This window comes from Carex rostrata, chromosome 19 (genome assembly GCF_964058835.1).
Source record: "Carex rostrata chromosome 19, lpCarRost1.2, whole genome shotgun sequence".
Lineage (NCBI taxonomy): Eukaryota > Viridiplantae > Streptophyta > Magnoliopsida > Poales > Cyperaceae > Carex > Carex rostrata.
The window spans coordinates 7901423-7918883 of record NC_135936.1 but is presented as its reverse complement, the minus strand read 5'-3'; the positions used below and the strand labels follow the sequence as shown (position 1 = coordinate 7918883).

General features: G+C 33.9%; 2 protein-coding genes across 9 annotated transcripts; one reads left to right on the top strand and one right to left on the bottom strand.

Annotated features, from left to right (window-relative positions):
* Positions 1–670: 670 nt before the first annotated feature.
* On the top strand, positions 671–5889 carry LOC144572036 (bidirectional sugar transporter SWEET4-like). 7 transcript variants are annotated; one of them, XM_078321422.1, is made up of 7 exons: positions 758–858; positions 1754–1966; positions 2178–2214; positions 2334–2712; positions 3149–3268; positions 3848–4000; positions 5163–5886. In XM_078321422.1, the coding sequence occupies exons 2-7, from the start codon at positions 1924–1926 to the stop codon at positions 5547–5549; spliced, it is 1119 nt and encodes a 372-aa protein (XP_078177548.1). In that variant the 5' UTR covers positions 758–858; positions 1754–1923; the 3' UTR covers positions 5550–5886. The 7 variants fall into 7 exon arrangements, with proteins under 7 accessions (XP_078177551.1, XP_078177548.1, XP_078177553.1 ...); XM_078321427.1 differs by having other exon boundaries at positions 763–858; positions 5200–5432; XM_078321428.1 differs by having other exon boundaries at positions 764–858; positions 5192–5383.
* A 6751-nt stretch (positions 5890–12640) lies between these two features.
* Positions 12641–15875, bottom strand: LOC144571797 (bidirectional sugar transporter SWEET4-like). Of its 2 annotated transcripts, XR_013517579.1 has the most exons (6): positions 15752–15875; positions 15421–15457; positions 14927–15305; positions 14130–14249; positions 12851–13206; positions 12641–12820 (listed from the first exon to the last, which is right to left on the bottom strand). XR_013517579.1 is itself a non-coding variant. In XM_078321178.1 (5 exons), the coding sequence occupies exons 1-5, from the start codon at positions 15792–15794 to the stop codon at positions 13021–13023; spliced, it is 765 nt and encodes a 254-aa protein (XP_078177304.1). In that variant the 5' UTR covers positions 15795–15875; the 3' UTR covers positions 12641–13020. The 2 variants fall into 2 exon arrangements, 1 of the variants encoding a protein (XP_078177304.1); XM_078321178.1 differs by having other exon boundaries at positions 12641–13206.
* Positions 15876–17461: the final 1586 nt, after the last annotated feature.

The window sequence follows — 17461 nt, the reverse complement described above, 5'->3', positions numbered from 1 at the left end:
CGTGTTCACAAAATCAAATTCAATCCATGGAAAATAGTATTTGTCTGCATTTATATAACAAAATCGTCTAGTAAGCTCTGTGTAATGAAATTAGATTACTTACAAAAGTATGAGATGATTATTATAAAGTACTGTAACATTTTAATGTGTATATTTGTCCTTGCTTATTGACAATTTCAGGCATAAATTTATATTTTAGTCTAGAAGTGCAAAAGCAATATAAACTGGACAAAACTGTTGATCATGGTAAACACAAGATTTGGATCGGATCGGAGAATAATATTTTTGTGACGAATTACCCTCCATTAAATGAGACGTGGATTGAACGAGTAATTTGGGAATGTCAGAATGATTCTGTTACTCTGATTCCTCTGGTTTCCAATTTAGTAGATTTTAAACACAATATGTTAATTTGGAAGATAAAAATATTAATTATTATTAACCCCGTTGAATCCATGTCAACCCTCCTCTAACCTACCCCTGCTAACCAAAGCACATAATGCACCACTAAAATTTAATTCTTGGACCCTCCACAAGAGACTCTGGTGACATTGGTGCAGAATCTATAAGCAATTATTTCCTTTATTTGCAAAGGTAAATGCTTCTCCATATAGATTACTCAAGTAATGACAAATATCAGTGCCGAACCAATCAACAATAAAGCATTCCATAAATTAAAGCATAACGAATTTTGTAGAGGATGCATATTCTAATCTATTATGATTACAACATATTCTCCCACTTATAAATATATGTTGTTTTTAGTGATAGACTCATATTAGGTTGATTAACCATTGAGTACTGGCATGTAAATTTGTCGGCATAGGTGCATGGTGAAAATTGGCCTGTTTTGCAAAGGTAAATGATTCTCCATTCATAATGCACCAACAAAATTGTTCTGCGTTCAAAGAAGTTCATATTAGTCCTTAATTTATTTATATCTAATGGTAGTCTTTTCATATACTGATCATATCAGACAATGACAAAAAGTTGTCAATCATAGTGTTCTTAAATGGAATTATGCAAATTAAAAGCAACCTCTGCAACAGTATACATGATGCAAGTTATTTGAAGGAAATTTATTTGGTTTTTTCTCCCTATAGGTTCGTTTTTAAGACAGAACTTCTGCGTTTGGATGCACTAGAGAATAGCGAGAATAGCTACTGTTGAGAATAGTAAATTAAAAATAACGAGAACAGCTACTGTTTAAGAATAGCGCTAACTCAAAGCTATTCCGAGAAGTTGTTTGGATTGAACATTTAGAATAGCTACTGTAGGGATTGAGGTTTTGAGAGAGTTCATTTGCTATTCCATGTTTCTGTAGGAATAGCGAGAACAACGCTATTCTCGCTGTTCCTGAGTACGTTTGGATGGATGAGAATAGCGCTGTTCTCGCTGTTCTCGCTATTCTCGCTATTCTCGATGCATCCAAACATAAGGGTTTATTTTTGGGTTTCTTAAGCTTTCGGTCGGTGTATGGATAGATTTACTTGTCAAATAAAATTTTGTGATTTTCTTAATCTAATTTCATTACACAGAGCTTACTAGACGATTTTGTTATATAAATGCAGACAAATACTATTTTCCATGGATTGAATTTGATTTTGTGAACACGTTTGATAAAAAAAATTGCTTTGGGCTAGTCGCTAGTCTGTATTCCTTCCTTCCTGTCATCTTTCTACCTTGGCCTAGCCTTGGATTTATTACTACTAACAAATAACTTAACATCCTAATTAGTAATTTTCTGGAGCAGAATGATGGAGCATTTTTTGCTAATATCTGTAAAAGCTAAAACTGCACGGTCAAAAGAGATGCATACAAGCAAAGGCATCCTTGTCCCATTATTTAAGGCCACTCTCAGTTCCTCATGCCATACTCTCACCAAAATTGGGGTCTCTCTATATCACACACAGTTACTTAGCCATGGTTTCTCCTAATACCCTTCGGACTGCCCTCGGTGCTTTAGGTCTGTGTATACATAGAAATTGCATAATCTTTAAATTGGTGCCAGTACAAAAAAGAGTATGCTTCTTGTGATGTTATTAGCTTTAAATTTTATGCACTTTTCTTAATTTATCTTTTTCATCTTGTAAACATATAAATAAGTCACAAGACTCAGTAATTTATTGGTACATTCATTACCAATGTCATTTTATTTAATTATAATAACTTTTCAGGAAATATAGCTTCAGCATTTCTGGTGTTATCACCAATGTAAGTATAGTTCTCCTCATCTCAATTTATTTCACTCCTACAAATTAATACTTTGTCCCCATCAAGGCCAACTAATATTTTCTTTCCTACCGATTTATTTTTCTTTTTTCCCGGCATAGGCCAACCTTCTATAGGGTTTGGAAGAAAGGATCAGTGGAGCAATTCTCTCCAATTCCATATGTTGTCACTGTAATCAATTGCATGATTTGGGTGCTGTATGGGGTCCCCGTTGTTCACCCACACAGCACTCTCGTCATAACCACCTCCGGTTCAGGCCTAGTTGTTGAGCTCTTCTATGTCCTCGTCTTCCTCTTCTACTCCCAAGGGAGAAAGAGGTTACTAGTTTTGATCATGCTTATTGCCTCAATAATAATTGTTGGTATATTTGCATTGCTTGTAATCATGCTTGTGCACACCCATGAGCGCCGGTCAATGATCGTGGGGATACTCGGTGGAGCTTCGAGTATCTCAATGTATGCAGCACCACTCTCTGTGATGGTATGTTTTCTCCAAATTTTATAACTTGTTAACAGTTGGTTTGTACTTCAAATTATGTATCAGCCACACCTCCTCACATCATCAGGCACTTGATATCAAATCTTCTAACACTATTTCGTCTATAAGACTTGTATGTCATTTTATTTAATGTCTAATTTTATTGAAGTATCATGCATATCATTATCGGTAATGACACTCCTTTTAAAGAACTAGTTAAATGACCTTTCCTAGCTAGGGTTGCTCAAGCAACATATAAATGGATTTTTTGTTAACTACATGTGTGCATTAGTAAAAGCAATGGTTACTTGCGGATGATTCATTAAGAGAAGCTGCATATCTAATTTATTTAGGAAGAAAAGAAGGCTATTATATTGTAGGATTCTACTGCTATATGTTTTAGTTTTACTCTATTGTTTAAAAATATTTGGTTTTCCAGAAAATGGTGATCCAAACAAAAAGCGTGGAGTATATGCCCCTCAGTCTATCTGTGGCGACCTTCTTTAATGGTGCTTGTTGGGGAGGTTACGCATTAATTCCCTTTGATCCCTACATATGTGTGAGTTCTCTTTCTTTTCTTTAGAACTATAAAGCTACAGTACTGTTAATTTTGTTTGTACAGTTGCTCACTTGCGGTCTCATTCTCGCACTCTCTTAAAGCAAGGAATAGATATATATATATATATAGAGAGAGAGAGAGAGAAGTGATCACAATTTTAAAATTGGCAGCATTTTTCATTGTTTATTTACTTTGTCATCCTTTTCGCTTAATCCCAGACACTGTTGTACTTTCATGTCGAGACGGACGGACTCTGAATTCCTTAATCTACATCAATGGTAGTGTTGGTCATTGATTTGGGCTCCCAATTTTAGTCCCCGTTCCTTGCCCTTTTATCTGGCAAAAAATTTCAAATTTTTGGTCTTATATAAAGGAGAAGCTAGCAAAACATAGATACTAGTTATGTACTGCCTCACTGCCATGCCACAATGATAACAAGGCAGTATATTTACCATAAATGGAAAATTGAAATACATATATAAAAATGTTCAAATAGGCTTGATGTTGCATCATCATCACCATCATCATCATTATTAATATTATTTCTCATGTGTGATGGTTTGAAATTACTTTGGATAGATACCTAGTGTTGTCGGAGTGCTGCTTGCAATAGTGCAGCTGTTACTATATGGCATGTACTACAAATCTACACAGAGTCAGATAGCGGCACGGCGAAGGAAAGAAGAGATGGCAATGGCCGAGGTTGCAGTGATGAGAGACGGTGATAACAAGGTTGGCATGACAGTTTAATCAGATTTTTATGTGGCCGCGCGTATTATTTGAGAGTATGCTTTGAATCAAATTTTATAGCAAGCGTGATTTATCTGTTAGTTCTGTCAAAAGGACTGGTTTATGCTGGCTTGCTTTTTTCATCCTCAAAGGATGTTCAACATATATTGATTTTCATCATGTTTTGGTGACTTTTTCTTATGTGTTGATTTGTCCTAATTAATTAGTTAGTAAATGAGAGCTTTTAAATGATCACTGTTTCAACATAAATCCAGAATTGGTGGGTCTTTGACACTTTTGAAGCAAAATGAATACTATACATCTGATCACCATTTCAATTGGTAGATTGCTGGTCTTGCCAGGTTTCACAATAATTTATTCTGGCATTCTCCTCTTACTGCAGCATTTTTAAATTTAATAGCAGAAAGAAACCAAATTGCTAACAGAAATCAAATCATTCAACTATTTGTTTTGAACTTCTAATAATTTTAATTATGTTGCAGTAATTCCTTTTCTTCTAACATAGGTTGGTTTTCAGGTCATGCTACAATAGTCATGTGGTGAATCTGGTGATTTTAATTATTAACAAAAAATAATCAACACATCTAATTGGAATACATGCTTTCACCACAATCTAATTAAATACTGAATTATATATCTTTCAAGTTTTTCTTTTGTAAAATTCTCTGTCAATTAACACAGATGCCAATATATAATATTAAATGAAAATCAGAACAGAAAAGTAGTAAACAGAACAATTTCTGCATGCATCTATGCCAGAAAATTTACAAACAAGTAATAAAAATGTAAATAAAGGTACAACTACTATCACTAAACAACAGAACATAATTAAAGTGGGAGCATTTTTTTCTTTCAAGGTAGATTAGAATATGCATCCTCCATTGAAATGGTATATAGTTTGGAATGCTGCTTTTGTGAATTGTTCACAGCTAACATTTGCCACACAAAATTTATAGTTGATGGTTGTCCATTAAGAATGAGACACCACTGAAATGGTATATAGAATATAATTAAAGTGGGAGCATTTTTTTCTTTCAAGGTAGATTAGAATATGCATCCTCCACTGAAATGGTATATAGTTTGGAATGCTGCTTTTGTGAATTGTTCACTGCTAATATTCGCTTACCTACTACTCAAAGGTAAGATACTGACCAGAGACGTTTTGCAACGAAGGAACATAGGAGGGAGAACAGAGTGTGCTATGTGTCAGAATTGCAATCTTGAGACAGCTCTCCACTTGCTTATTTTATGCCCTTTTGCAAAACAAGTGTGGAGTCAGGTGAGCATGAAACTAGGCTACAAGCTGATAGAGGAAGGTCGGTCATTGGAAGAAACATGGAGCAAATCAATTCTTCAGACAATAGCCAAGCCTACGGACTGGAGGATTACTGGGCCGGTAAGAATAATATGTGTATGCTGGTGGATCTGGCGACAAAGAAATGCGGTAGTTTTTGCAGGCAAAGAAATGAGACCTCAACAATTGGCAGATTTAATCTGCATGGAGATGATGCTGTGGATGCGCTACTGTTAAAAAAAGAAAAAAAGAAAAGAAAAAAGATGTGGTGGGGGACGTGCATGAGAAGTGGAATACCCATGCAAAAATCTGGGGAATTTTGTAGTGGCATAATAAATTCTAATAATTTTGTAATGTTCTGAATTGGAATAAGGGAGACAGGTAATTAATGGGCAGTTGCCTTGAGTTAGGAAGTGGGGTGCAGGATTGGTTGTGCCTAAAGAAAGATGGCCTAAAATGAGGCGATGTATCTATCATTTTTCCTTTTCAATGCATTCTTAGCAGCAACTGCTAAGCTTTCAAAAAAAAAAAAAGAATGAGACACCATTTTCTTGATTGCAATTTGCAAAGGCAAAATTATTATTCCCTCTGTACCGATGCCACTTTCTAAGGCACAAAAAAAAAAGGAATGTTATTCAATTAATCTATAGAAGGAAAGGTTTGTTTTGAAACTCATTGTTGGCAAAGTACAAAAAGAATCTATTTGAACTATTTAACATGATTTTCATATGAAAAATGTAGTTATAGATCAAATTTTACATTTTTTAGAAAATAATTTACTATTTTTTTTAAATAGGTAGAACGTAGAAACCAAACCCGAACTACTCACTCACTCTACTGGTACGGTACCGGTCTTAACAGATGAGGAGGATACCCTAGCATGGCGTTGGTCAAGCCATGGGAATTACACTGCTGCCTCAGTATATAATATCATGATCACAGCTGGAAAAGAGAAATGGGGCTGTTTTGAGGTGTGGAGAAGCCTTGCACCGGCTAAAGTCAAAATCCTTACATACCTAGTGCTTAATAATAAAGTACTAACACATGATGTGATGCTTACAAGAGGTATGAATTGTGACGCTAGATGTGCTATGTGTGACAATTGTTCTATGGAAACTGTGCATCATTTGTTCTTTCAATGCTCTTATGCACAAGCAGTGTGGCACCATATGGCGAATCTGATGCAAACTGCTGATACGGTTTTGGAGACCTGGGAGTTGTCTAGAACTCGGTATAGTGCAGCACTAGGGATACCACAGAGACAATGGGCGACACGATGTATGGCAGTTATATGGTTGCTGTGGAAGCAGCGCAATGAAGTGATATTTTGATATTTCGAGGGAAGAGAAGGCCACCAGGGGTACTTTCTAACATGGCAGGAGAAGAGGCTCGATTGTGGATTACTGTGGGTATGGGTCAGAGGCCATATTCAATGGCTAATGACACAATGCTAAGAGGGGTTATGCCTACAGGAATTGGCTGATTTGTAATATTTATAATTTTATTAGATTAGAGATGTTGTAAACACATTTATTCAATTCAATATTGGTAGCTGCTACCAATTTTTCAAAAAAAAAAAAGATTTTCTTCTAAATAATAACATCAACCCTCTTTATAAAATGGGTCCTTGTTAGAGACGCTTCCTCTAAAACAAGAAAAAAGAATTTTTAATAACTGTTTATATATTCTGGTAGAGTTGATTTAATTTGCATATGCAGACTCATATTTATTCATGCAACTGTAATGATTTGACCCCTGCTATACAATATGTAGTACTGTCTCTTAACCCTTAATTGGCATCATCTTTTCTGAGCAAGTTATATCAAACACCTTGCCAAAGTTGTATATAGACGTATGGAATTCATAATTAAAGCTCCTCTAGGGGCAATAAGCACTTGTTTGATAAGGAAAAACATTTTTTGAGACCAAGTGCCAGTTTAAGCAATATTAGTTGAATGGCCTGTGCGATTTGTTTACGCTAAGTATTGAAAAGAACATATATATGTTTCCTTTTCCCCACATAAAGGTTTATGAGATTAGGAAGTTCATACCACTACAACCGCCCAAGGTATAAAACAAGAGGAGGGTTCAAATGCCTCCATTTTTAAAAACTTAAATAACTCAAAGTTTAAAACTTAAACGTCAAAATAAAACTGTTAGATGTAATCTATGTTATTTTCTCTATGTGTCCATAAAAAATTATCACATTTTGATTTTGCTTTTATATGAATCAATAAGTTGAAAAATCAACGTCTAGAAATTATCCACATTGGCTCATAAAACAATGGCATTGTTGTTTGACATTATAGAAATAGAAAATATAAATCAAATTGCATTAGTTAATTATATATGTAGTGGTGACAAGCACTTAATTCTGATAGAATATTTTGATATCCTTGTCAATAAGAAATCAGATTCATCCCATGATTGTAACAAGACTAGAGAACACAAATATGTTGAAAGGCAAGGAGATTGCCAAGAAATCAGTTCGAATCAGAATATTAATAACAATTGCAGTAATATAACTGTGGAATATTAATAAAAAAACATTTTAATAATACTTTTAATAATTTTATAAATTAGGTCCTGAAAGTTCTAATAATATTCATAGTTAATTTCAACAATCATAAGTCCCAAAATATTGCTCCTCAAATATTAGGTTATGATGGGAACAAATTGGAGCAAGAAATTCAATTCATTTCAACAAAGTTCAATTTCGAATGAAGTCTTTTCCATTCTTTTCTATTGAATTGAATTCTAATATTGTTAAATTTCATTCCGATTAGATCCTAAATATATAAGAACTGCTTAAAATAATTATAATTGACCGAACAACACTGCAAAACATGCTCAACACGGAGAAAATATTGAGCCGGGCCGAGGCCAAGCCCAAGCCCAAGCCCATTATAAAAAAGGAAATTATCATCTCCGCCTTTGCATTGGTGCATACGGTCCACACGAGATAACAAGACACCTTAGTTTAGATGTTAAACAGGGCCCAACAACAGTCTTTGATTGGAACATTTACTTAGTATATGCTCCAAGTGCTTTCTAAATATATCTCAGCTAACGGTCCAGACTCGAAACTTGAATGACCCAAAATTCTTACCATCGTCATTTTTATTTTATAATTTTTTTCAAACTGATAATTGCTTAGACAATCTTTCGGTACAAATCAAATAGAGCAGCCAAAACTTCGTGGAATTGTATTTTTCTTCATTAAAAATTAAGAATTTGATTATTTTTTTTATTAAAACTAAAATCTTTTTATATATATTTTTTATTTCCTTTATTTAATTAGAATATTGCTAACTTTAAATTACTTTATTCATCGTGAATCTTCTAGTAAGGGAAAAAAAAATACCCATTACTTTCACCTCTCTAGCTACTAAAAAACTTAAAATTATTTCTCTTTTTTTAATATTTAAAAAAAAGAATCGTAGGGATGCTAGCTAGAATTAAAGGAAGAGAGTATAATAAATTTTATTTACACTGGGTTATGAGTGAAGATAAAATGATAATTTTGATTTCAAGAGAAGATTAATTACGATGAATCAAGTAAATTGGAGTTGGGAGTATTCTAATTTAGTGAAGAAAATAATTATGAAAACTTTTGGAGTTTTGATTGGAAAATAAGTAATTCTGAAGCTTTTTTTGAAAAGGTACAAAATGTTAAAAAAAATTGATAGGCACATGAGGCCATGAGAAGTATGGCATTTTCTTAAGCATGAGATTAGAATTAAGTTCTTCAATTAATTTTAGTTTGAAATTTGAATTTCGAATCCAAAACTCTCACACAAAGATAAGAAGATATGGCACATTTATAAAAATTAAAGACCTATATTATATTATTGATCTAGCAAACATCTAGCTAGTTCCACTTCTCTAATTTTGGTCTCTCTTTTATGACCACATTATTAGTAAAACATTTTTATTCCAAACTGAAATGTAATTAAGTAGATTAAATATATATATTTTTTGCATGAAATTCGGTTAAATAATTAAATCCACACATTCTTTAATTTTAAAGATGTTTATATTTTATTTTCAAAGAGCCATGAAAAAGAATTCAGATCTTAAGGTACAATAATTAAAGATATCAATCATTTCTACACCTCCCATGCATACCTGATACCTCCAATCAAAAATCACAAACCACGAAATATAATTATTTTTTAAAAGTTACAATTTATTATCTTGTAATAAACACAAATAAAATTAAAGAATATCCAAACAATTTTTAATACTTGATGCAGTGTCGTATGTCTTTGAATTTAAATTTATAAGATCCTATTGTCGTCAATTTATTATGTGGAGGGTAGGGGCGGAATTATGTGTGATGAATGGGGATCAATTGACCCCATTAATTTAAAAAAAAATGTATTTCTATATAATTTTCATATAGTTTAGAATAAAATGCTATAGTTATTGTAATATTGACCCCATTTAGCATTAAAAAAAATATAATTGACTCCTAATATGTGTTTGACTTCCATAACTTGAAATCCTGACTCCGCTCCTGGTGGAGGGTCATTCATGCATGAAATTCATTTGATGTCGGATGCTTACCACCTTTTAAAATAATTGTAAAATTATTCTTATAAATAAATTACACATGTATTTAAAAATCATGATATTATGTATTTTCCAAAATAATTATAAATTTTCTTTCATTTTAAAATATGTGCTCCAAGTATCCCAATATTCTAGCTTTTCTCAATTACTGTGATGGCATAAAACAATAAATTTTATAATAAAATGAACCTATATTAATTTCGATGTCGAATTAGTATTATAACAAAGCAAAAAATCATAGCTTTAGGCCTCAAGAAATCAACAAAAAATAGATTAAATCACGTATTATCAACCAACAATGTTTTACAAGTCACAAATCCAGAAATTATGGCTTTATTTAAAAAGCGTACTTACGTTATAAATTTTTCGTTCTTGCGAATCCATTCTGTGCAATATCAAGCGTTTGCGTTCAATTTTAAACCACTTAATCTTTATGCAAAACAAACTCGTTTGAAATAGAAACGCTTGTTTTGTCAAGTAAACCAACATCAATAGTACAAACTCGTTACTTAAAACCAAATTGCGGGCCTTGTAAATTAAACTCTCCAATGGACTCATCACAATTCAACTCTAGTTGCATACTAATTCGAAACTAGCATTATTTGAACTATATATGTTGGTGTTATGGAAGGCCATCTGAGGGTTGAAACCCAAACTGTCTACTCTTTTCTCACCTTCTCACCTCTGAGCGATCACTTCCGCCAGCACACTCTTGTCTGACCTGTCTATTTTCTCTCTTCTCTCTTCTCTTCAGTGAGTGTGTACGACTTGGTGCGAAAAAGAATAAGGAAAAATAAATCTAGAATTTTTATTGTCCTTACTCTTTTTTTTCAGATCTGATTCATTACTGCTACATTGATCAACCTTTCGTCGCTGTCACTTTGCCGCCGCCTTCGTGCCACCTTTTTCCGTCTCTCATTCATAGACCATCGCCTTTAACCTAGATCCACCTCAAATCCTAACTCTGTTATTTTCCCTGCCTCTAAACTAATTATCTCGAAATCCTAAGCAAGGTTGGGGGAGGCCGACGACGAATCCATATCCTCTCTGGTATTGCAGAGGATCATCCTCACTTTATGGTTTGAGATTAAATCTCAACCGGTTTGGACTTTGAGATTCGTGCCAAGTTAAAAGGAACAATTCAGATCTAGTAATTGTAAAATATTCCCTTAGAAGGTATTGGAGAGGATGTGAATTCGCTGGCGACTGTGGCCTCCCCCACCCACCACTCTCCAAAAAAAGAAAAAGAAAAAAAGAATTGTTATAGATGTCTCATTCTTCATGTTGTTGGCAATTGGTGTAACGGAGAGCAAGAAGGTAAGAGAATAGATTGGCGACCATTTGAAGTCGGTTTGCTAAATGTTGTGATGTTAGATGTCGTATTGTGTTGTATTCAGGGCCGGTCCTGAAGATTTTGGGGCCTGGGGCGGAAGAAAATTTGGGACCCTTTATATATATAAAATTTTTATGAGACCAGCCAATACACTTCGATAAATACTTCAACACTATATGCTTTAAGTCATTTTTATATTTTTAAAATTCAAATAGTCGATCCGAACCGTTCAATATGATATCCATATTAAAACGTGCTTGGAGACCAAATTTTACATTTTTTTGGATCTTTTTTACTTTTTTTAAGATAGGTAGAAAATCCATTAATTTAGAAGATTCTGAACCATAAAAAAAATTCTACTTACCTTAAAAAAGAATAAAAAATTCAAAAAAAATATAAAATTAGGTCTCCAAGCACATTTTAATATGGATATTAGGTTGAATGGTTTGGATCGACTATTTGGACTTTTAAAACGCAAAAACTACTTATAAACATATGGTGCTGAAGTACTTATGGAAGCAATTAGGGGTGTTCATCGGTTCGGTTCGGTTTCAATTGAACCGAACTAGGCAAACCAAAGTTATAATTTGGTTTTAAAAATACAACCGAACTGAACTGAACCGAACTAAAGTTTTATTTTGGTTTCTTCAGTTTCTTCGGTTCAAATCGAAAGATATTATTATTTTTATTTAAAGCAATTGATTTATAATAAACCGAAGTATATTAAGAAATAAATCAGGGTATTAAGAAATAAACCAAAGTATTTAAAGCAATTGATTAAAAAATAAACGAGGTATTAAGAAATAAACTGGAGGTAGTTCGGACCAAATTTATAATATATAAAAATTTGACCGGTTCGGTTTTTTCGATTTTGAAAATTTTCAAACCGAACCGAACCGAAATTATAATTCGGTTTTAAAAAGCAAACTGAACCAAACCATTAAATTGAATAAATCAAACTGTTTAGTCCAAACTAATTTGATTTGGTTCAAAACCGACTAAACCGAACCCAATAAACACCCCTAGAAGCAATTAGCCGGTCATATTTTTTATTGATATGCCAATAAATCATATTTATTTATAGAACAATTTGAACCATTTATATATACAAAATTTGAGCTATAAATAGTTTATTTATTTTTAATATATACAATTTTATATATATATATACAAACTAATTTTTCTTTTTTGAGGCCTCTAGAATTTTGAGACCCGGGGCAGTCGCCCTGGCTGCACAGCCCCAGGGCCGGGCTTGGTTGTATTGTTAGATAATTTAGATGATGTGTTGTTTAGACTTGAATGTGACGATGTTATTGCAGAGAATTGATGTAGTTTTATTTTATTTAGTGAAAATTATAATTGACAGTCGCTAATTAAAAAAAATAGCATTATTTGTAATATTCGAGAACAACACCGCAAATTAATGTATAATAGATAGTTCATATGAATGAGACCTGTAACATAACCAGCCTCTACCACGCGAAAAAAAAAAAAAAAAAAAATACATGTCATGAGTCCATTGGGGACAGCTAACCGGTGCAGCGTATAAAATCGCGACCACCACAGAAAACTCAACACGACATAGTTAGTTAACAAGCCTCTCGTCTTATTAACTATTTACCACAACAACAAAAAAAACCAAAAAAAAAGAAGAAGAAGAAAGGAGAAAAATACTGCGTGTGTGGATGAGTCCCTTGGGGAATATCCGACACAAACAGATACATTAATTAGTTTCTCACTATCAACTACTATTCATATTCAGCGCCACTTTGTCCCAGTAAACGCCGTTTGATTTGTTACTCAGCGCCCGTTGCTTACCCCCATTGCACCCACCTTGTTGGCGCTGTCTTTTATCACTACAACCTCCGCTAAACCCATCTCTTCCTTGTTTCTCCGCGCTGCCATCTGCCTCTGCGTTGATTTGTAGTATATTGCGTATAGCAAAAGCTGCGCTGATGCTAACGCCACTCCAAGACCATTCGGTATCTGTAAAATTAATTAATTAATTTTATATACATGGAGCCTGTTTTAAATTTTCTTGGTTATTTTTTGCCAAGTAGAGGGAAACAGGGAAGGAAATTGGGACCCATATTTGTTCAAAAAATGAAGTCATATTGAGAAAGAACTAAAAATGAAACAGAAACATGTTGTGACCACCGACTAGCTAGCTAGCTGATATGAACATCTGATTTTGTTGACTGAGACAAATGTGTTAAATTAGTACAGAACAAAAGAACATTTAAAGTACACAAACGGTGGATGTGCATTTAAAACGGCAGTTGTAGTAGTATATATCTATCCACCAAGAATACCAACAATTGCTTGCGTACCCCTTATAATTTCCCAATTACTGTGCTATCCAATCATGTTGTTTTGTTGAAGAAGAGTCCAATCAAGTTGTTAATGGAGCATTTGTTGACTTATTGTAATTAAGTTTATATAAGTACGACTTGATTTTACATAAACAAGTGACACGTGCCAGCCGTGATGGGAATCTGACTCATCCAAAACCAAAAAGGTTTTACTTTTGTTTAATTTGGTCACAAGCGACTATATTTTGAAAGTGAAATTGCAACAGTTCATATTTTAGGGCGGTGAATTAGGAAAAAGTCCAAGACAAAAATTAGTGACGGCGAATGTTGGTACATGTCAAGCTACTATCACTTTCTCTAAAAATGCCACGAAGCCCAAAAAAAAGAGGAAATAAATCTGCTACGATTCCAACAAAAATTGTAGGACTCTCCTTTTTCAAATCTAACCATCAATATTTTAGAATGCACGAATCTCTAAATAAATGAGTGGTTAGATTTGGAAAAGCAGGTTTCTACGATTCCTTAGAATTGTAGTAGATTTATTTCCAAAAAAAGATATAGAGAGAGAAAGAGATGCTATGTAGTGCGACGACTCACAATGATGTATGGGTCAAAGCGGATGAGTGCATAAGTTGTCCAACAAACGCCATTAAAGAAGGCTGCTAGAGAAAGAAAGAGAGGCATGTACTCCACACTTTTTGTTTGTATCACCATTTTCTGCAAAGGGGAAACCAAACATATTGCTTAAGTGGTAGCACAAATTAATATTTGAAATATTTTTAAGTCCATAAGAAATTAATTTATTGGGTACTTCATAAAGGATGTTTCCTAATTTTGCAAAGTAGAGATGCAATACATGAAAAGTGCCTGAACTAACTTGCCAACTTACTCACGCACATGTTACTTTCTAACAAATTATTGAATTAATTAATTAGCCTTCGATCTATGGGTATCTTAATTAAACAACCCCGGCCCCAACAAAAGCCTCCTGAGAATTTATAAAAGAAAAAAAGCAGTATATATGAGTAGGATTTACATTATAATTCTGGCTTTTGTTCTAATATGGTCTTATATTTTACGATAAAATGATTACCATATCGAATATAATTATATTATTCAAGACAACGACATGCATATATAGTACCCATTGTGCGTTGATTCTAATTAATATATATTAATTAGAATCAACGCAAAATAGCCAGCAAAACTTCAATAATAAAAAGGTGCTATGTTATTGTTACTTGAAGATTTAGGCATCACCAAATCAACATATGATTAATTAATCCTAAAAGCAAAATTTGATGACTCACTGTGACTGAAAATAAGAAACAGTACGGACATAAAGTTTGTGTGCTTTTAATATATAGTATTATACACTATTACTAAGTACGTACCATGACAGACAGAGGCGAAGCATACATAATGATACACAGCACCACACAGATTATCCCCACGATCATAGACCGGCGCTCATGGGTGTGCGCGAGCATGATGACGAGTGTCGCTATGACGGCAACAGAGATGATCGATGCGACAAACATGAGGAACACTTGTAGCCTCGTTCGGCCTTGGGAGTAGAGGAGGAAGAGGAGGATGTAGGAGATCTCGATCAGCATGCCGGCACCGTTGATGGTGATGACGAGAATGCTGTGCGGGTGCACGATGGGGAGACCATACAGCACCCACATCATGCAGTTGAGTAGAGTTGCAATGTATGGAACAACAGAGAATTGCTCTACTGATTTATTTTTCCATATTCTACAGAAGGTTGGCCTGTTTAACAAAATAATAAATCAATCAATAATGTTGGTTTGTGTTAATTTGGTGACAACTAGTGGGATGGAAATATGATGAAAAAATAAAGGAATATATGAGAAAATTTGCTTACACCGGCGATAAAAACAGCACTAGTGAAATTGCATTTCCTGCAAAATAACAAAAAATTTTGAAAAATAAAAATGTTAGAGCAATTCTCTCCATTACCCTTCGGTAAGGGTGTTTAACAAAAATAACAAAAATTTGTGAAAAAAATAACACAAGGTTGTTTAACAAAAAAAATTAGGAAATAGATTTACATGCAATTTTGAAGTTTTAGTGGGCCAACAAATTATCAATAATCGAAACTCATTCTTTTTTTTTTCCGGAAAGATGAGAAAAACTAAAACTATAGTATGGTATGAAGAAGATGATGATCATGCAATATTTACGCATGCACACACCTATCACACCAATCACAGTCCGAATTACATCAGGAGAAACCATGATTTCGAAGGAGAGAGAGAACAGAGACGGAGATATAGAGAGAGATATCTACTGCTCAGAATTTAATTTGATGAGAGTGTGAATTGAACAGGTAATGAAGAGCTCCTTTATATAGAGAATGAGGCCAGGATACTCATTACTCACTCCGTTTGTGTGTTTATCCACGTGGCTTTTATTATTATTTTTTTAAGTTGCAAAATTGTATTTTTATTAATTTATTTAAAAAAATATTATAGCTTGGGTGTGTATTATGAATCCGTATCAGCCCAGGTACCTGATCAGGTGCAAGTGCTGAATCTTGACCGTTTATTTTATTTGGTACGAATCTCAAAGCAGACTCCCCACGACCTCAACAGGCACCGGATTGAATTTGATATGGATGAAATTGATCTGAGCCGTCCATTTTCTTCAATTGCACCTCCGGTACCGGGGAGGGACACGTACTGTATATAAACGGATAGATGCGGCTGCAATGCCGTCCTCCTTTCTTCAATCTAGTAAGAAGGGCTACTTGATAGCTAGCTGGGACTAGAGCAAACTTTTAGATTACATAATTAGATAAGGAGGAATAGCAATTTCTAGTAAAAATAATTAATACTGTTTACTAGTATATAAGACAAAATGATCGATGATAAGCGTTACTAGACTAATTGAAATCAATAATGGATTTCACTTTTTTAGTTTGACTTGTAGAGGTAGGTATATATAGTTTACGTGATATTTATGATGTGAACCAAATAGCTAGAATATGAATTTTTTGAAAAGCCAAATAGTTTAACACTTGTCAAATTACTTCTGAAACCATATTATTTGGTTTACTGGCCATTATCAATCCATTTGGAATATAGAAGAAATATAAGGACTCTATTGAGAGAATTTAGGTAAGAAATAGGATTTTTGCCTCTATCCTGAAATAATTAATGGTGTGGATAGAAAGCAGGGATGAATGGAATTGGATGAAAATTAATTGATATTGATCTGGCACTGCGTTCAAGAATTTCTCGGAGCCCTAGTTTTAGACTAGAATTTTGACCCATTATGGCTGGGGTCGTTCGTTATCCAAAAAAAAAAAAAAACACCCTGGTAGTTTCGAGCCTGTTCTTCTGGGGCAAATCTGTTGGTAGTAGCAGCAATTTCCGGTGTGGTTTTTCTTGGAAAGGGAGGTTAGGTCATTGGAAAAGCATTATCAAATTGAATTCTTCTAGTTCTAAAAATCATTATCCTATCATTAATATGTAATCTTATAAAAATATATCATTAATGACGAACTATATTTTGTTTCTGTTTTCTATATGTATTTTCTTACTTAGTTGAGTTCACAGTTAGAAAGGCTCTTTTGATCTCATTCATTGCATTAATTATACATATTTTTAAGTCCTAGCTCAGATAGATTTTTTTGCTTGCACAATGATAAATTTTTATAGAAAATGTCCCGTGAAGCGCTAGGGTTTGTATCAGAGTCGAAGGCATCCCCTCCCCCCACCCACCAATCCATCCACTTATTGATTAGACGAGGTTCTCCTTTCAAGTTGACGCTTCACCAACTATAACCACTTCGTTTCTGTCAAGCAGATGCTTCTAATTCGGATCTAATCGTGGCTCATTGATCACTCCGCCTCATTTTGCTCCGCTGTCCCGTCTCAAGTCACTAGTGAAAAAACTAGAAT

Coding starts and splice junctions, on each gene's coding strand:
- LOC144572036 (XM_078321422.1), top strand. CDS start 1,924: ATGGTTTCTCCTAATACCCTTCGGACTGCCCTCGGTGCTTTAG. Junction 2,215..2,333: donor TTTCTGGTGTTATCACCAAT/GTAAGTATAGTT, acceptor TTCCCGGCATAG/GCCAACCTTCTATAGGGTTT. Junction 3,269..3,847: donor CCTTTGATCCCTACATATGT/GTGAGTTCTCTT, acceptor TACTTTGGATAG/ATACCTAGTGTTGTCGGAGT.
- LOC144571797 (XM_078321178.1), bottom strand. CDS start 15,794: ATGGTTTCTCCTGATGTAATTCGGACTGTGATTGGTGTGATAG. Junction 15,458..15,751: donor GACTGTGATTGGTGTGATAG/GTGTGTGCATGC, acceptor GTTATTTTGCAG/GAAATGCAATTTCACTAGTG. Junction 14,250..14,926: donor CTTCGCCTCTGTCTGTCATG/GTACGTACTTAG, acceptor TCCCCTTTGCAG/AAAATGGTGATACAAACAAA.